Source organism: Bactrocera latifrons, unplaced genomic scaffold (genome assembly GCF_001853355.1).
Source record: "Bactrocera latifrons isolate USDA-ARS-PBARC rearing strain unplaced genomic scaffold, ASM185335v1 scaffold_347, whole genome shotgun sequence".
NCBI lineage: Eukaryota > Metazoa > Arthropoda > Insecta > Diptera > Tephritidae > Bactrocera > Bactrocera latifrons.
The window spans coordinates 1-17,512 of NW_017536987.1; the positions used below are offsets into that span (position 1 = coordinate 1).

The 17,512-nt window shown below is 31.4% G+C and overlaps 5 protein-coding genes across 15 annotated transcripts in view; 3 read left to right on the plus strand and 2 right to left on the minus strand.

Moving 5' to 3' along the window:
- The first annotated feature begins 471 nt into the window (after positions 1 to 471).
- LOC108971546 (G2/mitotic-specific cyclin-A) lies at positions 472 to 5,499 on the plus strand. The gene is made up of 7 exons (XM_018937676.1): positions 472 to 1,141; positions 1,357 to 1,598; positions 1,656 to 1,950; positions 3,955 to 4,178; positions 4,288 to 4,492; positions 4,548 to 4,795; positions 4,873 to 5,499. The coding sequence occupies exons 1-7, from the start codon at positions 887 to 889 to the stop codon at positions 5,042 to 5,044; spliced, it is 1,641 nt and encodes a 546-aa protein (XP_018793221.1). The 5' UTR covers positions 472 to 886; the 3' UTR covers positions 5,045 to 5,499.
- Positions 2,343 to 3,886, minus strand: LOC108971547 (RIB43A-like with coiled-coils protein 2). The gene is made up of 2 exons (XM_018937677.1): positions 3,484 to 3,886; positions 2,343 to 3,430 (listed from the first exon to the last, which is right to left on the minus strand). The coding sequence occupies exons 1-2, from the start codon at positions 3,604 to 3,606 to the stop codon at positions 2,408 to 2,410; spliced, it is 1,146 nt and encodes a 381-aa protein (XP_018793222.1). The 5' UTR covers positions 3,607 to 3,886; the 3' UTR covers positions 2,343 to 2,407.
- Positions 5,500 to 6,861: 1,362 nt separating the features above from the next.
- On the minus strand, positions 6,862 to 11,590 carry LOC108971548 (NADH-cytochrome b5 reductase 2). 5 transcript variants are annotated; one of them, XM_018937678.1, is made up of 6 exons: positions 11,399 to 11,590; positions 10,572 to 10,672; positions 10,379 to 10,510; positions 8,230 to 8,883; positions 8,073 to 8,172; positions 6,862 to 7,288 (listed from the first exon to the last, which is right to left on the minus strand). In XM_018937678.1, exons 3-6 carry the CDS (start codon positions 10,403 to 10,405, stop codon positions 7,116 to 7,118), a joined length of 954 nt encoding a protein of 317 aa, XP_018793223.1. In that variant the 5' UTR covers positions 10,406 to 10,510; positions 10,572 to 10,672; positions 11,399 to 11,590; the 3' UTR covers positions 6,862 to 7,115. The 5 variants fall into 5 exon arrangements, with proteins under 5 accessions (XP_018793223.1, XP_018793225.1, XP_018793226.1 ...); XM_018937680.1 differs by lacking the exon at positions 11,399 to 11,590 and adding an exon at positions 11,088 to 11,102; XM_018937681.1 differs by lacking the exon at positions 11,399 to 11,590 and adding an exon at positions 10,895 to 10,912.
- A 313-nt stretch (positions 11,591 to 11,903) lies between these two features.
- Positions 11,904 to 13,376, plus strand: LOC108971564 (60S ribosomal protein L10a-2). Its single transcript, XM_018937726.1, has 3 exons — positions 11,904 to 12,004; positions 12,276 to 12,431; positions 12,826 to 13,376. Exons 1-3 carry the CDS (start codon positions 12,000 to 12,002, stop codon positions 13,316 to 13,318), a joined length of 654 nt encoding a protein of 217 aa, XP_018793271.1. The 5' UTR covers positions 11,904 to 11,999; the 3' UTR covers positions 13,319 to 13,376.
- A 1,763-nt stretch (positions 13,377 to 15,139) lies between these two features.
- The window catches only part of LOC108971550 (serine/threonine-protein kinase ULK2), a 10,955-nt gene continuing 8,582 nt past the window's right edge, over positions 15,140 to 17,512 (plus strand). The window contains exons 1-3 of one of the 7 annotated variants that reach the window (XM_018937683.1): positions 15,140 to 15,456; positions 15,742 to 16,010; positions 16,825 to 16,998. In XM_018937683.1, coding sequence (XP_018793228.1) covers positions 15,921 to 16,010; positions 16,825 to 16,998 — 264 coding nt within the window. In that variant the 5' untranslated portion in view covers positions 15,140 to 15,456; positions 15,742 to 15,920. Of the gene's footprint in view, positions 16,011 to 16,824; positions 16,999 to 17,512 lie in introns of all 7 variants that reach the window. The other 6 variants (XM_018937685.1, XM_018937687.1, XM_018937688.1 and 3 more) reach the window with 6 other exon arrangements.

Here is a 17,512-nt window from a genome sequence, read left to right on the forward strand (position 1 = left end):
TGAATTCGCGGGAAGCTAGCTGCCAGTTGGCAATATAAGTAAAGCAGGCAGCGTGCCTGGCCAGTGCTTAGGTGGCTCTCGCGCCGAGATGATATTTGATTTGAAAGTCGCGCAGTACATTCGCGGTAAGGTAAAATAATTTAATAATGGCCGCACCGTGAACCTTTTCTATAAATAACGTTCTTTGAAGTAGCCATATAACTTTTAGGGCGAATGAAATATAAATAATTACAAGGGCAGTACTAGTTATGTGAAGTGAGTTTTATAATCAACTTAATATGTAGTATTTATATGTATGTACGTATAGTTTCAAAAATACTATAATTATATAAATTATTTTGTATATGTTTCGAAATGAATCTTCATACAATTAATCTCTTCGTTTCATTAAAGTGGCATCGCTGCAGATTTTCAATGCTAACGAAGAAGAGGCACACAAAATGAGTATAAAAAATGGCGGCGAAATTGAAGCGACAAGCTACAAAGTCATTATACCAAGCTCTTAGCTGACAACGACGGCGCACAAATTCAAAAATACTTTGAGTGGCGAATGGAGAAATAGAATTGAAAGAAAATCATTGCCTGAAAATTTTGTGGAAACGCGCACATTGAATAGAATTAATTAGTCGGACGCATATACGTGCACCGTTAAAATAATAACACTATATGTATGCAAATATTTTTTGTTGATTCAATTTAGACTGAATAAAAGCGAATTAAGGATAAAAAGCAAGCTGGTTCATAGGATGTAAACATTTTTTATTTGCTGAAAAAAATTGGACAATAAGTTTTGAAAAAATATCCAAATAGAATTAAAAGTGCATTTGGACCAAGTAAAAAAGAGTAGCGAGCAAAGAAAGCAGTAAAGTAAAAGTTATATTGCGCAATGGCTACTTTTCAAATTCRTCAAGACGCCGAGAAGGAAAATCCCCATATAGCTGTTCCACTAAAAGAAAAACATTTAGTTACCTGTAGCAACAGAGTGAATGTTCTACAACCATCTGGATTTGGTGGGGTCACCGTCCCAATCAAAGGAAAGCTTGGTGATGGTGTTAGTCGCACTAATTTTGCTGTGCTAAATGCAAATAACAATGTGGCACATGGACGTAATATAACTAGTGTTACAGCAGGTAGCAAAGTGGTAAGTATTTTCACAAAACTCACTTGTTAGTGTTTCTTTTAGGTTTTTAATATTATTTTTTATATTAGTGGTAAATTATTAAAAATAAATATATACTTGTAACAGGACATGTAAAAAACCACTAAAATAACGGGTTCCTACTCAAAACTCTTATCCAACACAAATATAGAGATTTATTTGTATTTTGTGAAAATTCAAATATTTCATTGTTTCAGGCTTTTCGTGAAGTGGGGAATGCTAAATCGCATAATGACAATAATTCAGTGTTTGCAGCTGCAGCTATTAAGCAAAATGTAGTAGAGCAGTTCAAATCATTTTCAGTTTATGAGGATCAACCAGATGAGAGTTTGCAGACATATTGTTTCGGTGCTAACAATGCATCAATTTCTCTTGCTAATGGAAAGGAAAATATATATTTTGATCAACAAAATAATCCAAATAAAAATGACTATAAGCAGTAAGCGGTTGGTTAATCTCACTTAATTTCTGGGTTAACTATTATTCATCTTTACAGTGATGGTCCGCAGAAAGATAATAAAGTATATAACGACTGCCTTTTGGATACCACGCCAATGTCAGTATCAGAGGTTCTTTCACCAATGTCCGTAGACCGTTCCCAAGTGGGCATTGCTCAACAATCGGAATCGCAATTGATTGATGTTGACAATGACGATAAAAAGAGTACTGAWACAACCACAGAGGAAGGGGAACAACAGCGGCATCTTATTATTCCCCGTAATGATCGTCAACGCTTCTTTGAAGTGGTGGAATATCAAAAAAATATATTGGAATATTTCCATGAAAGTGAGGTATGTATGTTGTGTTCAAGAATTTAGAAATCCAAAAAATGATTATGTTTTAAAGTTGTCTCCAAAACTTGGTGCAACTGTTGAGGGCTATTTTGAAAATATAGTTCCTTATACATATTTTCATAACTGAAAGAAGAAATTTACTCGATGCAGATTTTAAATACGAAACGATTAGCCCAAATACATATTTTTCAAATATCTTTTGTGGTTTCCCGCCACATGAGTGTTTCACCCCCTAGCATTGAACATAAGGGATGATTTGCTCAGCTGCTGTCATTCATTTTTAATTTCGTATTTGGTTGAGGGTAAGCACATTGTAACAACATGGCAATTTCTCTAAAAACTAAAAATAGTTTAATGGAAAAATATATTGAATTGAAGCAGGCTCTTGCTATTTTTTTCAAAAAACATTAATTTATTTTTAATATTAGATTTTGATAGAACAATTTAAAAAAAATCAACGTGAAGTTTTGTTGAACTGGTCGTAAAACTCTTTAGATACAAAATTTTTGTTTAAATCCTTATTCGACATCTCGTTTTGCTTTCTTTGCTCCACTGCAAGACGCGCATTATAACGTATGTGATCGTCCAGTAATTGTTTTTGATTTCTTTCCAACTCTAACTGCTTTAACATCAATTCTCGATCCATATTTAGAGCATACTGTTCCCACTGTTTGTCCATAAGCTGTTGATCAATTTGCTTTTTCTTGTTGGTAATTTTTTGTTGTAACTGTTCCTCATGGAATTTAGCCAATGCATCAGCAGACATACCTCGGTACATAAAGGCAATTTTTTTTGTTGGATTTGTCCTTGACTGTGCTGCATCCGGGTTTTCAGTAAGCATATCACTAGTGAGCATATTATAGATTTCAGCTAAATCGTCTTCGTTGTTTTCTTTTTTTTTACGAATACGATCGAATCTTTTAGATTTTGCTAATTGCGTGTTATAATCATAAATAGCTGCTGTCATTTGGTTACGTATTTTCCGCTCTGAATTTGCCATATCCTCAAGACGTTTATCCCGAGAAGCAATTGATTCCTGCATTATTAAATCGGCCTTGAAACGATCCTCTTCAGCTTGCTTGCGTTCTTGAACTTGTTGATCTAACCATGCACGTTGCTGAGCCCGCTGGCGCAATTTTCGTTCACTATAGCCCAGATCTTCACCTGAGAAAATTTGTGCACTAGAAATTCCAAGGCGTACATCGTTGTCGGCMACGCGTGCCGGTAAAGCTCTTTTGATCACATTTGGATCGTTTAAATCAAATTCACGGCGCTGATCTTTACGCTGAAAACGACAGCGATAATAATTGAGATCTGCTTCGGCAACACGCTTTCGTTTATCCATTTCTAGAGACTTTGCATAAATTGCCAGTTGCTGGCGCTGGGTTTGGTCTTCATAACGCCGTTCGCATTCAGCTTCAACCTGCCTTTGCTTGTTTTTTTCCGCAATTTGTCGTTCCAGTGCGCCCAAATCCAACTATAAAAAAAAATTAGATTAGGGTATTAGGGAATGAAAACTGTAAAACCTACGCCGAAGAGTCTCTGTTTAGCATTGAATATCCTGTTTTTCCGGTCATTCTCAAATTGTAAACGCCTTTGCAGTTTAGCGGACTCCTTTATATCATCCTTAGTCGCAATTGGAATCTTAAACATATGGAGTTTACTCTTTCAATAGAAAAGTTTCCCAAAATTTATAATATAATTTATAATATGATATACACACAACTAAAAAATAAAGTATTTGTTATCAGTTATTTGTTGAAAAGTTCACTAGCTACTGACTGAATATATGTACATTTTTTTTTTAAAGTAAAAAGTAATAAACTAAGGTTTGTTTGTTGGTAGCTGGGCAACGCGTACTGATATGTATCTACAAATTATTGAATAGTGAATCCTTAACAAGTTATGACGCTCGCCATTTCAAACTATTTAGGATCATGAATTTTTAAGAATTACTATAATAACTTCTAAATAGTATAATTCTTATATAAAATTTTACAGAAAAAACATCGACCCAAGCCGCACTACATGCGCCGCCAGGCCGACATTAATCATTCAATGCGTACGATTCTCGTAGATTGGTTAGTTGAAGTGTCTGAAGAGTACAATTTGGATACAGAAACACTATATCTTTCCGTTTCTTATATTGATCGATTTCTCAGCCAAATGTCTGTGGTACGCAGCAAACTGCAGTTAGTTGGTACCGCAGCCATGTACATTGCATCGTAAGTTTGAAAGTAAAACCTACATTTGGCAATATTTATATATATGTTATTTTTACAAATGTTATTTATGTAACTAAATATATTATTTTTTTATTAACAAAATATATAGAAAGTATGAAGAAATCTACCCTCCAGATGTTGGTGAATTTGTATTCATTACCGATGATACCTATAATAAAGCCCAAGTTTTGCGAATGGAGCAGATTATTTTGAAAATTTTAGCATTTGACTTATGCACGCCAACTGCGTATGTGTTTATCAACACTTATGCTGTATTGTTAAACATGACAGATAAGCTAAAATGTCTAACTCAGGTTAGAGAAATATTTTTAACAATATACGAAAAATATTTATAATTTATGTTTGTAGTATATTTGTGAATTATCACTTTTGGAAGCGGATCCGTATTTACGATTTCTACCATCATTAATGTCGGCTGCTGCTCATGCACTTGCTAGGCACCTATTGGACTATACAATTTGGAATTCAGAATTAGAAGAGATAACATCGTATAAATTAGAAGACCTCAAAGAGGTAATATTACACCTCTCTAAATCACACAAAGCGGCCACTAAACTTGCGCAGCAGGCCATACAGGAAAAATACAGGGCAGATAAGTAAGTATACTAGATTAACCAAAGTTTATAAAACAATATATGTATATTTAAAAAAAAAATATAACAATTTATTTAAGGTATAAAAAAGTTTCAAACATCAAACCTGTTGAACTGGACGATGAAGCATTCGAACTTCTAGTACGTAAAAATAATGGTTTATTTAGCAATGAAGGGACCAATCTTGGAAAGATATCAACGAATTCAAGCAATGAACATTTACAGCGAACAATTTCTTTGATGTTCAACTGATATGTATTATAGGTGACACATTGGAGTTCGTATGTTATGAATTAGTGTTAATTGAAAAACGCTTAATTTTTGTTCGTATTTTATTTGTTCCCCGTTTTGATTTTTGTACAGAGGCTTGACTATCTTTTTTATCAAGCAACCGTTTAGCACGGTTACTTAAGATCATTATATTTTTAAATGCATACAGATTGTAAGAAATGCAGAATTTCCTCTAAATGTAAATTATAAATACTCTGTTATGATACTGTGAAAGTTAAAAAACACGCGATCTAAAATTTATTTTTTTAATTAAAAGTATTTTAGGTCAACTTTCAATTTATTTTATGGGTTGTCATTTTGCTAAAATCAATCACGGTTGCTTGAATATTATAGTAATGCCATTTAAGTGCATGTATCTAAAAATAAAACATACCCATAATCTTTATATTTTTTTTAGTATTTTTAGTTGTTATTTGTGCTTTTAAATTATTTTATTCCCTACACTACATAACAAATCGATGTTAAACAAATTTAATCCACAGAAATATTGAAATTATATAAGTAGAAAAGACGATTTGTCACAAAAATAATATATATAGTAATGCGAAATTCAAATATTAATTAATAAAACCCACAACATTAATAATAAAATATTCACACTAGATATAAGGTCTAGTAAAAAGAAATATATTATATTTGCACTAAATTGATCCGGTTTAAGCGAAAAAGAAGAAAGCCGTCATCCGATTGGCAGAAAACTGGGACAGTCTATTTTCATAAGCTCCTTTGAAAATGCTTTTTCACAAGCAAAATCATTCGCCATGGGCAGAAACAAGTAGTAATCACTTTTTGCAACGAACAACAAAGCTTATGGAGCACCAAACACACAGCAAACCCTTCCTGCAGTCTTCACCAGCAACCATCCGCTTCAGAAATTTGGAGTATGCACATCATTGACTACTACAGTATAGGGACCTAAAGGCTATTCACATTTGCAGCGACCTTACGATTTTTCCTTCGTCGAAACGATTTCATTTGTATTTAAATTGGTGCATTCAGTATTTCAATGTAATAAAATTAATTTAAATTTTGTTCCTGTATTAGTTTATATTTTTAATATGAATTAATATAATATATTTTTAAATAATGTTAGTTATTTACATTCCCTGTATTTAAAATTTTTATAAAATAATTGAAATATACATTTAAAGAAATAAATAAAAACATATACCGAAAATTTACTACCTTTAGTTAACACTAATTTTTAGACATTACAAATATTCAGAAGTTTATTAAAGTGGAAACGTAAAATAGTAAAAAAAAAGGAATTCATTAAAAAATTTTAGCAATAATTATTTTAGATGATTACTAAATGCACCATTTTGCCATTTAGACATTGTTAATTATAACACCATATTTCGTTGAAGTCTTTTCATATATACCCTTAATTTACAAAAAGTTTATATCGTGTCAAGGTCTGTTTTACGTAATTATTTCAATTATTGGAATCTTTGCAATGTAGACTATTTTGGAGACATAATAAATTTTAGTAGACATTATTTGCTGTACCTGTCGAAGGCTAAAATGTGATATAGTCGAGCTTCAATTGTTTACTTATATACAATTTGTATCATCTAATATCAATCGTTTCTCTTCTTTAAATGAATATTTTTAAGAACACTAAAAATTGCTTAATCCGCTATATAGCGATCTTCGGAGCTGATGGAGATATTACTTTTATGGCGAAATATTCAAGTTATTTCTTGCAAATATTTTTCCTATTGTCTATACCAATGTTTTTCTTTCGAAAAACTATTACTAGAGATATAAGAAACGAGTTTATTGCAAAATAATAAAATTAATTATTTTTTAATTTATGATTTTCTTTACAACTCAATAAGTTTTTACAATGCGTTGATAGTCATTTACGTAATGAGTCTGCAATTTGACTATATATTTAACCAACAGCATTAATAACAAGATAATTAACATTCTATTGCATATGCACATTTATAATTATATAGTACTTTAGTGCATATTATATTCAGGAATATGGACGATTGTATAATAAACTTAATTTGTTTATGTATTTTTAATATGCGAATCTGGTATCTGGATGAAATTCCAATTTATCTAAAGCTGGATTACAAGCGAAATTTATCATCGGTGGTGGACCGCACATTAACACCAAAGTATCTCCAGAAGCTGGGAAAAGATGTTGTTTAATCATGTCATCGTTTATAAAGCCTACATCATATATCCAGCCTGTGTAATAAATAAAGATTTAGTATTAACTACCGCTATAATACTTGATTTATTTACGTATTTACATTGTCAATTAAAGTTTTATACCTGATAAAAGTTTAACTATACATTTTTTACGTTATACGTTTTTCCATTTAGTAACTAAAACGCATATCAGCATGATGACCGATGCGCTCCAAGCCGGGTATACAAGTATAATTGACCATCGGTGGCGGACCACACAGTAAGCAAAGCGTGTTTGAACTCGGCGAAAAAAGTTGAGAGCGCATCATTTCATCATTGACATAGCCAACATTATATGGCCAGACTGATATAAAAATTATCCAAAAGCAGCATTTAAAAAGAAAATAAATTATTGCTTCAGATATTAATCGAAAAATCAAAGGAAGCACACAATAAACACTAAATATTTTCTATTTTCAAAACTGTCATCTGATGTAGCGAATATGGTCAATATTGCGGCCTGAGAAATTAAACAACAAATGCTTTTTCATTATATATTTATGTTGTTCCTTATTTACTCAAATAATTTATCCGCGGGTAAAGCCACATGCACGAGTAAAGCAGCGGCGGGTCTAGAACCCTGGTGATGTTTTGATATCGCAGTTAAATATTTATAAAAGCGACATAAAAATGTGTGAATATTAGTATACTGCACATAAATATACAAGTCATAAGTTTTTAATTCAACAAATTTAACGATTGTTTAAGGTAGAAGGTGTGCTTTTATAAGTCCAATCATTGTATTTATAAATAATATGCATATAGAAGTATTTATATTTACCTTCAGAAGCTTTATCAATCGTATACCACACCTTTAATTGATCTGGATATTTTTTGACTAAATCGTCCAATTCGTTACGCAACAAAATATCGGCTTCACTCTAAACGGAACAAATAGCCACAATTCAAGAAATATTAAATTATTTTGTTTGTCTTACCTGATTGGCAAATAATAAAGCAAGTTCTGTTTTGTCTTTATCATTGTGTTTTAGAACATCCCGTATTAGCTGTAACATTGGTGTAATTCCAGTGCCACCTGATATCATATTTACACGCTTTGCTATAACGGTCTTTGGTGGATCTTTTCGAAGCTTCTTAACTTGAAAACGGCCTTGGCCTTGATATTGTAATCGGCCGGAAGGACCACGGAAGGAGATTTTATCGCCGATATTCATTTGATCTAAATATTGTGTCATTTTGCCACCTCCTGGGAATTTTGGATGAACATTCCTAAAATATACTTTAATGACCAAATCGACATAACCAACGTCATCATCACTAGATATTGGAGTATAAGGACGAATGACCAATTCGTTATTTATGGTTGCGATCAAATGAATGTGCTGTCCAACTGGCAATCCAAGAACATGTTGATTCGATGGTAAACCAAACCGAAAACGTCGAGTATCGTGGCTAAGAATTTCTTTTTCAATTAATGGCAACTGATATTTGTCATTTGGATCAACTAGTGTGCGCAGGCGAGCGGTGCGATTGGGTTCAGGTCGTGGTTTCGACGATTTCTTATTAAGAATGTAATTAATGATAGCAGCACCCACCACCACAGTTGCAATACCAACTACAATTGGAACTAACTATTTTAAAAAAATTTCAATTAGTAAAACAATTATCAATAAATAAATGATATACACATTGTTACTTAAAAAAAATTAAGTAATGAAATAATTAATACAATTATATAAAATTACTGAAAACTTATTAAAGACATAAGTACACAAATATATTATAGTATATAAAGGTTATTATAATGTGCAATATGAGGTGAGTGTATAATGTCCAAAGTGTTCGTTTCTTATCTTGATATTTGTACGTTATCTCTTTGGAAATCTTAACGAACAATTTTTTCAGCAATAACTATATATTATTAAAAATTAATTTGTAATAAAGAAATGGTACTTTGTCAGTTGCATAATTACAAAACTAGTTTAATAATGGAATTTCGACAGAGTTTTTAACTACGAAACCAAAATAAATTAATATAATATATATTTAGGAACGTGTATTTATTATTATTATTATTATTATTATTATTATTATTATTATTATTATTATTATTATCCATATATACTGAATATTTATCACAAAAACTCTGAGATTGAGACTCTCACATGTGTGTTAACTTTCAGAATTTGCACAAACAACTATTTTTTGTTTAAGTACATGTTTTGCTTACATCTAAATCAGCCATTTTTGTGATTTTACACCACACGTATATAAATAATGATGAACTTTAACACACCAATTCACTAGACTTCTATTAGAAATAACCGCGTTAAATTTGAAATGTGCTTTTTCGTCTGATTGCTTGTTTTTCTCTATTTTAACGTGAATGCATAGCGGGCTAAAAACATAGAGCTCGTCAAAAGCAGCTGTTAGCTATGCCGGCTCTCACTCCACTAAGGTTACTGGAACAACTACAGCTATTAGTTAAAATAGAAATACAAATATTGCTTACATATATACAAATGCACATACACATATATACTACATATAAAAATAATTGTTTAGCATTGACACACGTAATGATGAGTTTTGCTTTTTCGAGCAAATTATATACATAAAAAACAAATAAAAATGAAGAAAATATGAGTATTATACAATGTTCTCTTAAATTATTAAAAACGATAGCGTACATATACATACATATGTATTTGTTTGAGCCAACAATGTCTCTTATACGCATGAATAGCTTGAATATTAGTCCAAAATTGATGTGTTATACTTTTCTTAACTCAACAAAGCGGTTTTTTCCAGTCGATTAGTTTTGCTTGTCAGCAGTTTAAATTATATTACGGCTTTGTTGATAAACTAAACATATATCGATTCTTATTCATGAACACCAGTCCTTGAAGTTCATTTCAACGTGTTATTATATAATACTTTATTATCAGTTATATTCGTAACTTTAAAGATTTTTTATGTTTCCGAATTTATAATGCATTACTATTTTACAAATACATCGAGTAATTTTATATTTTCTCATTAGATAGTTTAACATACATACATAGGGGTATATATGAAATTTCGTAAGTTACGTATACATTCGTACGTTATTATGTCAGGACTTACATGCGTTTCGTATAACGGACGAGCCATTGTTAAAATATAAATATTAAAAGTCGTTGTTTGAAGATGTAGATATATATTCCTACGTCATCCAATTATTCGCTATCAACTAGTAACTACAACGTCCCAAAGGCACTACAGATTTGAATTATACAAATAATTATATCAATATATGGACGACTAAACAAATGTTTACCTAGGTATCTTATAATGTTGTTATTTGTGTGTAATATTCCTTCGTGCCTTTTAATCTTTGCCGTAATAAGCACTTTCCATTTGAGGATGTGGAGTATTGCACTGAAAGAGAAATACGTAGAGATATTCATAATTTGTACAAAATTTACGTCACAATTTAATGATTTGTGGAATGAAATTGGTAGATGGAATTTTCTGTTCGATATTTGATTTGTTGTACAAAATTTACGTCACAATTTAATGGTTTATGGAATGAAATTGGCAGATGGAAATTGAGGTTCGATATTTCTACTGTAATATCGATTTTACAACCGAGTTGATTACAGAACAAAAACGAAGAATTGTCCACGCTTATTTCGTAATGATGTGGGAGGATGGAAGAAATCTGCAGAACATATGCTACTCTATAATTATTCTTCCTCAGTTGTTGCCTTATTATACATGTACATAGGTATGTATATCTGGCACGAAATATAATATACAACAACAAAATGATGGGTATAATATATATACATACATAAACTTACTGGTCCAATTCTTTAATTACGTATTGAGTACTGTCAAATTTTATATTTTTACTTTTCTTGGATTAACAGCTATCCCTTGTGCTCTTCATTTATGTCGAAATATCGATGATAGTTGGCACGGACTAACATTAACAAAACCACATCGAGCTAATTGGAATGTAATGATTCTTAAGGAATGTTTATGGATTTATTAATTGGGGTGAACGAAAGGATAGAAAATTACTACATTATTATTCATTATTTCATTTAATTTCCAATTTCTTTACATGGAAAGAGTGCATTGAAGTCTGGCCGTACTTACAATTTCTAGCGGCTTTTACCGGTATACATTTAAGCACATTTATAAATAAGAGATTGGTTCACGAACCCTTGTAAAATTTCAAAAACATTTTATTACACTATAAAATAATTTAAAGAAATACTGCGCGGGCATTTGACTTTTTCTTACAATTAGAAAATTTGGAGCTGAATTAATTATTTCTATTCTTTCAACTTTTGTTCTGTTTGTTTTCATTGTTTTTCACATTTTTTCCTATATTTCGTACATTAGGGCGAGATATACTAAATAAAATTTTCGTTCTTTGAGGCTATATAACAGTTGCAGGTCTCACCATATTGGTCCTTGGATATTGCATTCTATTATGAAGATTCTTTTTAAAGGATTACGCATATCGATTTTGAAAAAAAATTCTACGACAAGGGTAATTTTCGTTGTAACAGAGAATTCACACAAATTTTATAAAAAGTCGTGGTAGCTGCTTTAACGTATGGACAGATGGCGCGAAGAGTGACCAGCTGTTGGTAATAGTGTTTCAGTGTTTTAATAAACGTCAATTGGAACGGATTTAACAAATTTGGGCAGCAATCGTTCTTTCTCACATTGTTCGTCGTAAGGGGCAGACATGGCGTAAGTGCTGACTGTTGTTTTAGATTTTTTTTCTTTATAAATTAATATAAAGTACCTGCAATCCAAAACCAGCTTCTTGGTTTATTAATAATCTCTTGTAGTTTGGAAATGGTTGCTATATTAAAGTTAAAATTTTTGGCATAATTCTAAAGGTTATTCTCGTTTAGAATTTTAGCTTAAATTTTAAACAATTAAAATTTAGAATGTATGCAAATATACCGAAATATTTTGAACTATGACTTATATGTTTCCTCCTTTCTTTTTTTAACAGGTCGAAAGTGTCTCGCGATACACTCTATGAGTCGGTTAACGCAGTTTTGGAATTCTCCCAAAAGAAGAAGCGTAGATTTTTGGAGACATGTGAACTGCAAATTGGTCTTAAAAACTACGATCCTCAAAAGGATAAGCGTTTCTCCGGCACTGTCAAGTACGTGGGTAGCACCTGAGTTGATTTGTGATATGTGGTTATGCAAAACAATGCATTACACATGGTTCATACAACTCAGGTAGCCAATAGATATAAGCTGTAAAGTTATCTCTTGGCGGACCTCTACTCAGGGTCTTAAAATCAAATTGAGTAGGTCTTTTGACCGATTTTTAGTTTTAAGATAGAAAAAATGATGAACTGTGTAAGTTTAGGTTATATGATTACAATTCATTGTTCGATGTGATGTTAGAAAATATTTTGCATGTATTACCTGAAAACCATAAGAGCCTTTTGGTTTATTTGTGGATAGAAATGACTGATCAATATTGAATATGAACTTGTGTTTGATATATATATGAATACATCTTATAAAAATATTTCTCTTGATTAATAGATTGAAGCATATCCCACGTCCCAAGATGAAGGTGTGCATTCTCGGTGACCAACAGCATTGTGACGAAGCAAAAGCTAATGGTGTGGAATGCATGGATGCAGAGGCTTTGAAAAAACTAAATAAAAACAAAAAATTAGTGAAAAAACTAGCAAAGTCCTACGATGCGTTTTTGGCTTCAGAATCATTGATTAAGCAAATTCCTCGTTTGTTGGGTCCAGGTTTGAATAAGGCTGGTAAATTCCCTGGTCTGTTGTCGCATACAGAGTCCATGATGGCTAAAATTGAAGAAGTGAAATCGACCATCAAGTTCCAAATGAAAAAGGTATTATGCTTATCCGTCGCTGTTGGTCATGTGGATATGAAGCCAGATGAGTTGGTGCAGAATATTCATTTGTCAATTAATTTCTTGGTTTCGCTTTTGAAGAAAAATTGGCAGAATGTGCGTTCGTTGCACATCAAGTCGTCTATGGGACCACCACAACGTTTGTACTAATGAAAAATATTTTATGTACGCCGTTTATATTTCTTTGGAAATAAATGTGTAATGTAAAGATTTTTTTGTAATTTTTTGAAAGATACGGGTGCGTTGATAAACTCTACAGTTGCGCTTTTGAGTTGAATTCCTAAACTATTTACATTGGGAGCAAAAATATTTTCCACTATCATTTGTATAATTACAATTTAAATTTCTGAAGAATTATTTGTTCAAGTTGAATGTACGCTATGTTTATGGCAATTTCAATAACCTTCTGGTCATGAGCGAGACTGTTTGCAAGATGTCCCACTTCATAATTTGGTAATATACTTACAAGATTGGCCAATACATAATTTTTGAGTTTGTTTACTTTCGAGTTTCAACGTTTATTTTTTAATGGATGTCACTTAATTTAGATATTGGAAGGAGTTCGAAAAAATTTTTTTCTAATTCCAGTAGATGTTGCATAAAAGAAGAGCGCAGTAATGACTGGCGCCGTTGCATACGTTGTTGATATCTACGACGATTAATAAGAACTGTTCGTTTGAAAACCATCAGAAGATTTTTACATTTCTCCAAAAGTTTGCGTCGGGTTCTTAAATTCTTTTCATGAGTAAATTTAATTGCCAATGATTGAAATTGAAGAGACAAAGATGAAGCAGTATTTTCTGCAAAGCCTTCAGAAATCATGCCCCCTGAAAGTTTTTCGATTACACAAATTTAGAATTCCTTTAAAATATTCTTAAGTTACCTTCGATGTCCATTATTCATCGATATATAGCAATAATAGCTTCCTGTGGAAAGACGAAAATAATTATTTTATAGGCATAGAAGTTCGGAAATAATAAACTTCAGTCAAAGAGAATTTACTTCATTTCGATATTTCCAACACAGTTGCATATTAAGCACGTATGAATATGTTGATTTACACGGTATTTGTCAAAATAGAATTTAGGGTTGTATTTTTATTTTATGTGGTGTTTGTAAATTGGGTTTTCGAAATGTGGCCAAATATACCCTGGATGATTATGATTCTTATTATTGAAATAGAGCATCTTAAACTAGATTATTAGCGGGATTCTGTAAGCAATCTCTAATCTCTATTTGAGACATTTTGTGGTAAAATCTCAATTTGTGACTAGTTACTATTCACTAAACAGTCTCTAGCTTTAGCCTCAAAATATTGCCTCAAATTTGAGACCTGGTAGTTAGCAAGTCACAAAACCAAAAAGAACTCTTGTCTGCCATTTTGAATATACTCAATAGAGATCATCATAGATATTAATCGGTTGTCGGTTTTTTATATTTTGTAAGCAACTCAAACACAAAAAGTTAAAAATAAATCAATTTTACAAAAATTTCGAAAATATTATGGAACAAAGTCAACATATATTTTTATTTTGATTGATAATTATGTTTTTTGACTATGTTATAGAAAATTTAATTATTGTTATCGACATATTAATTTTCATTCAAGTTTAAAAGCATCTCTGAATTATTAAATGTAATAGATTTTGGGACTGTCACTTACAGAATAGCAAAATCGTCTCAAGTCTCAAAAATTGTCTCTATCAAATTTATAGACCTGATACTGTATCAAAGTACGGAATCGCACAGTATGTATGCTATGCTGTGCCTTGAACAAAATTCGACTTATTATACATATGGGCATATGTTATGTTCACTTTGTTTCCTTGTTTTCGTCTGTCAAACAGAGAACTTTGAATTTTCATTAGGCGTTCTCTCTTTCGACTGTCATCTGACATGCCTTTGAACAAAATTCGTAGAGAGCAATAGCAGAGAACGTAAAGTCTGGCAATATGTCAAAATTTGTGGTTTCGCTGCAATTAAAACGATTTTTTACATATGTACACATCTGATATATGTACGCATTCGTTTTGGATGTAATTGAACTGCGAAACAAATTTCGCACTTATCATTTTGGATGGTCATATTTATTGCTCAGTGGCCATAAATTGGTGTATAAAGTGAAAAGTTAGGAAAACGTTGTTTAGAATTTAATCTTTTGAAAATTTAGTTATTTTCTGGTTGTGTGTAATACATTATTGCGTTGCTTTTAATAATTGGAACGTACAAACGTTGTGAAAATATAGCACATGATATGCTAATGAGTGAAATAAACAGTCAATCTTGAAGTAATTTGATTTTATTCTCTATCTGAAAACGTATTATGGAGAGAAATGTTTTTAAAGATATATGCTATAATTTGTAACCAGGATAACACTGAAAAATTCGATTTTGCATTTCCCGTGTATTCGTGAATGATTAAATAAAACCCAATATATCAGATGCGAAAGATAACATATAGTAAACAATAGAATTAGCAAATGAAAAATTGATTTTTCCACATAAATGTAACAGCAATATTCCTATATGTAAAATAATTGAATATATATTGAAATCATTTCATCCATTTTTAGTGTTGAATAAGTAAAACGTCCATTTTGACGGATTATAAACATGTACTAGTTTATTTTTTTTCTTACAATTAATGACATACATAAGTGTTAAATATCAGTTGTTTTCGTAACGATTGCAAACAGATGTACTAAAGAGTAAATAAGATTGTAGTACTTTCATTCCATTTCGGTGTAACATAATGAACATTGTCGGAGAATATGAATATAGTTCGAAGGATATGCTTGGCCATGGCGCTTTTGCCGTCGTATATAAGGGACGTCATCGTAAGGTATGTGTAATTTGTACCTTTGAGGCACAATATTTAACTATTTAAGTGACAGAACATTTGATAACAAATACATATAAAACAAAAACTTGTGGAATCTGGAGAATTTATTTCTTGACAATAATTCGAGGAGAATGTATTCTTTTATATAAAATACATCTGTAAATATGCAGAAATATTTTTATATACCTTTGTATTTATGCTTTTGTATTAAATTCTTATACATCCGTACATATGTATATTTTACATCATGTGTTGAACTTCAGTTTTAAAGGGCAGAAGATGCTCCCACTTCGTAAATATGAATACATATACCTATTTGTATACATATATATTCTGTCATGCTGTAATGGAAGTGGAGAATAATAATTATTATATACATTGAATGTAAAAATAAAAACAATACTTTTGGATTAATACGTACGTATGTATATATGGCTGTATTGAAATAAAAAATTACGGTGAATGATCAATTGCTCTAAATAAATTTCTGATATCGGTTGCTAATCTGTGTACTGAGATACAAGGACATACATGTAAGGTGGACTTAGCCTCCGAAGAGGATTATTGTATCTGGCTTATGTTCAAACCTGTCTCTGAAATGCATAGCACTTCACTGAAGTGCGATTTACAAGTGTTCCGTACACGAAACACATTGACTCGGCTTCAACCACAAGGATTATCAGGTTGGTGGGGCTAAAAACCTATTTGTAAAAAGGGAAGATACAAATGCCACTGGCCCCAAGGCACACCTTGATTAATTTCTAATTCCAAATGTGTATTTTTATACTTCAATTAAATTTGTGTATTTTTTCAGAAACATTTTCCAGTGGCTATTAAATGTATAACTAAAAAGGGATTGATTAAAACTCAAAATTTACTTGGAAAAGAAATAAAAATCTTGAAAGAATTAACAGAGTTGCATCATGAGAATGTCGTGGCGTTGTTGGACTGTAAAGAATCACAAGACTGCGTCAACTTGGTCATGGAGGTAAGTTTTTAATTTGTATTCAGAAAGTGACTAAAAAACTGCATATTTATTTTTTGCCAAGATAAATATTCTTTAATATTCAATTACTGTAGTTTTTCGTAAATTCTATTGTCATAGCTTAAATTAATGCAATTGCAATGCAATATCGATCGTCATATTTGTCAAATTATCAGTTTAAACTTCTACCTATCCAAAGTTTACCCTGACATACCAAATAAAAGTCCTGCATGCAAAGATTCCCGCAAGACTATAACCACCTCTGTGCATGCCTAATGAATCCCACTCATTTGACATCCCTCTCCCTATGGTCCGATACGGTCGAAACAGCATGTTTCATGTCGTTATAAATCGTTATAACAATACCATTGTCAAATCAGCTATTACATCTTAGAATGTAAGTTTGGGAAATCTTACCTCTGTATATTCTGTCATGTGAACGGTGTTGTTATGAAAACGCAACATACTTTCGGGAGCATATGAAATTTTATAATCAGAATTTTATTATAAAATTTTT

Coding starts and splice junctions, on each gene's coding strand:
- LOC108971548 (XM_018937678.1), bottom strand. CDS start 10,405: ATGGCTCGTCCGTTATACGAAACGCAT. Junction 8,884..10,378: donor GTCCGTTATACGAAACGCAT/GTAAGTCCTGAC, acceptor TTTTTAAAATAG/TTAGTTCCAATTGTAGTTGG. Junction 7,289..8,072: donor GATTGATAAAGCTTCTGAAG/GTAAATATAAAT, acceptor TTTATTACACAG/GCTGGATATATGATGTAGGC.
- LOC108971564 (XM_018937726.1), top strand. Junction 12,432..12,825: donor CGTTTCTCCGGCACTGTCAA/GTACGTGGGTAG, acceptor CTTGATTAATAG/ATTGAAGCATATCCCACGTC.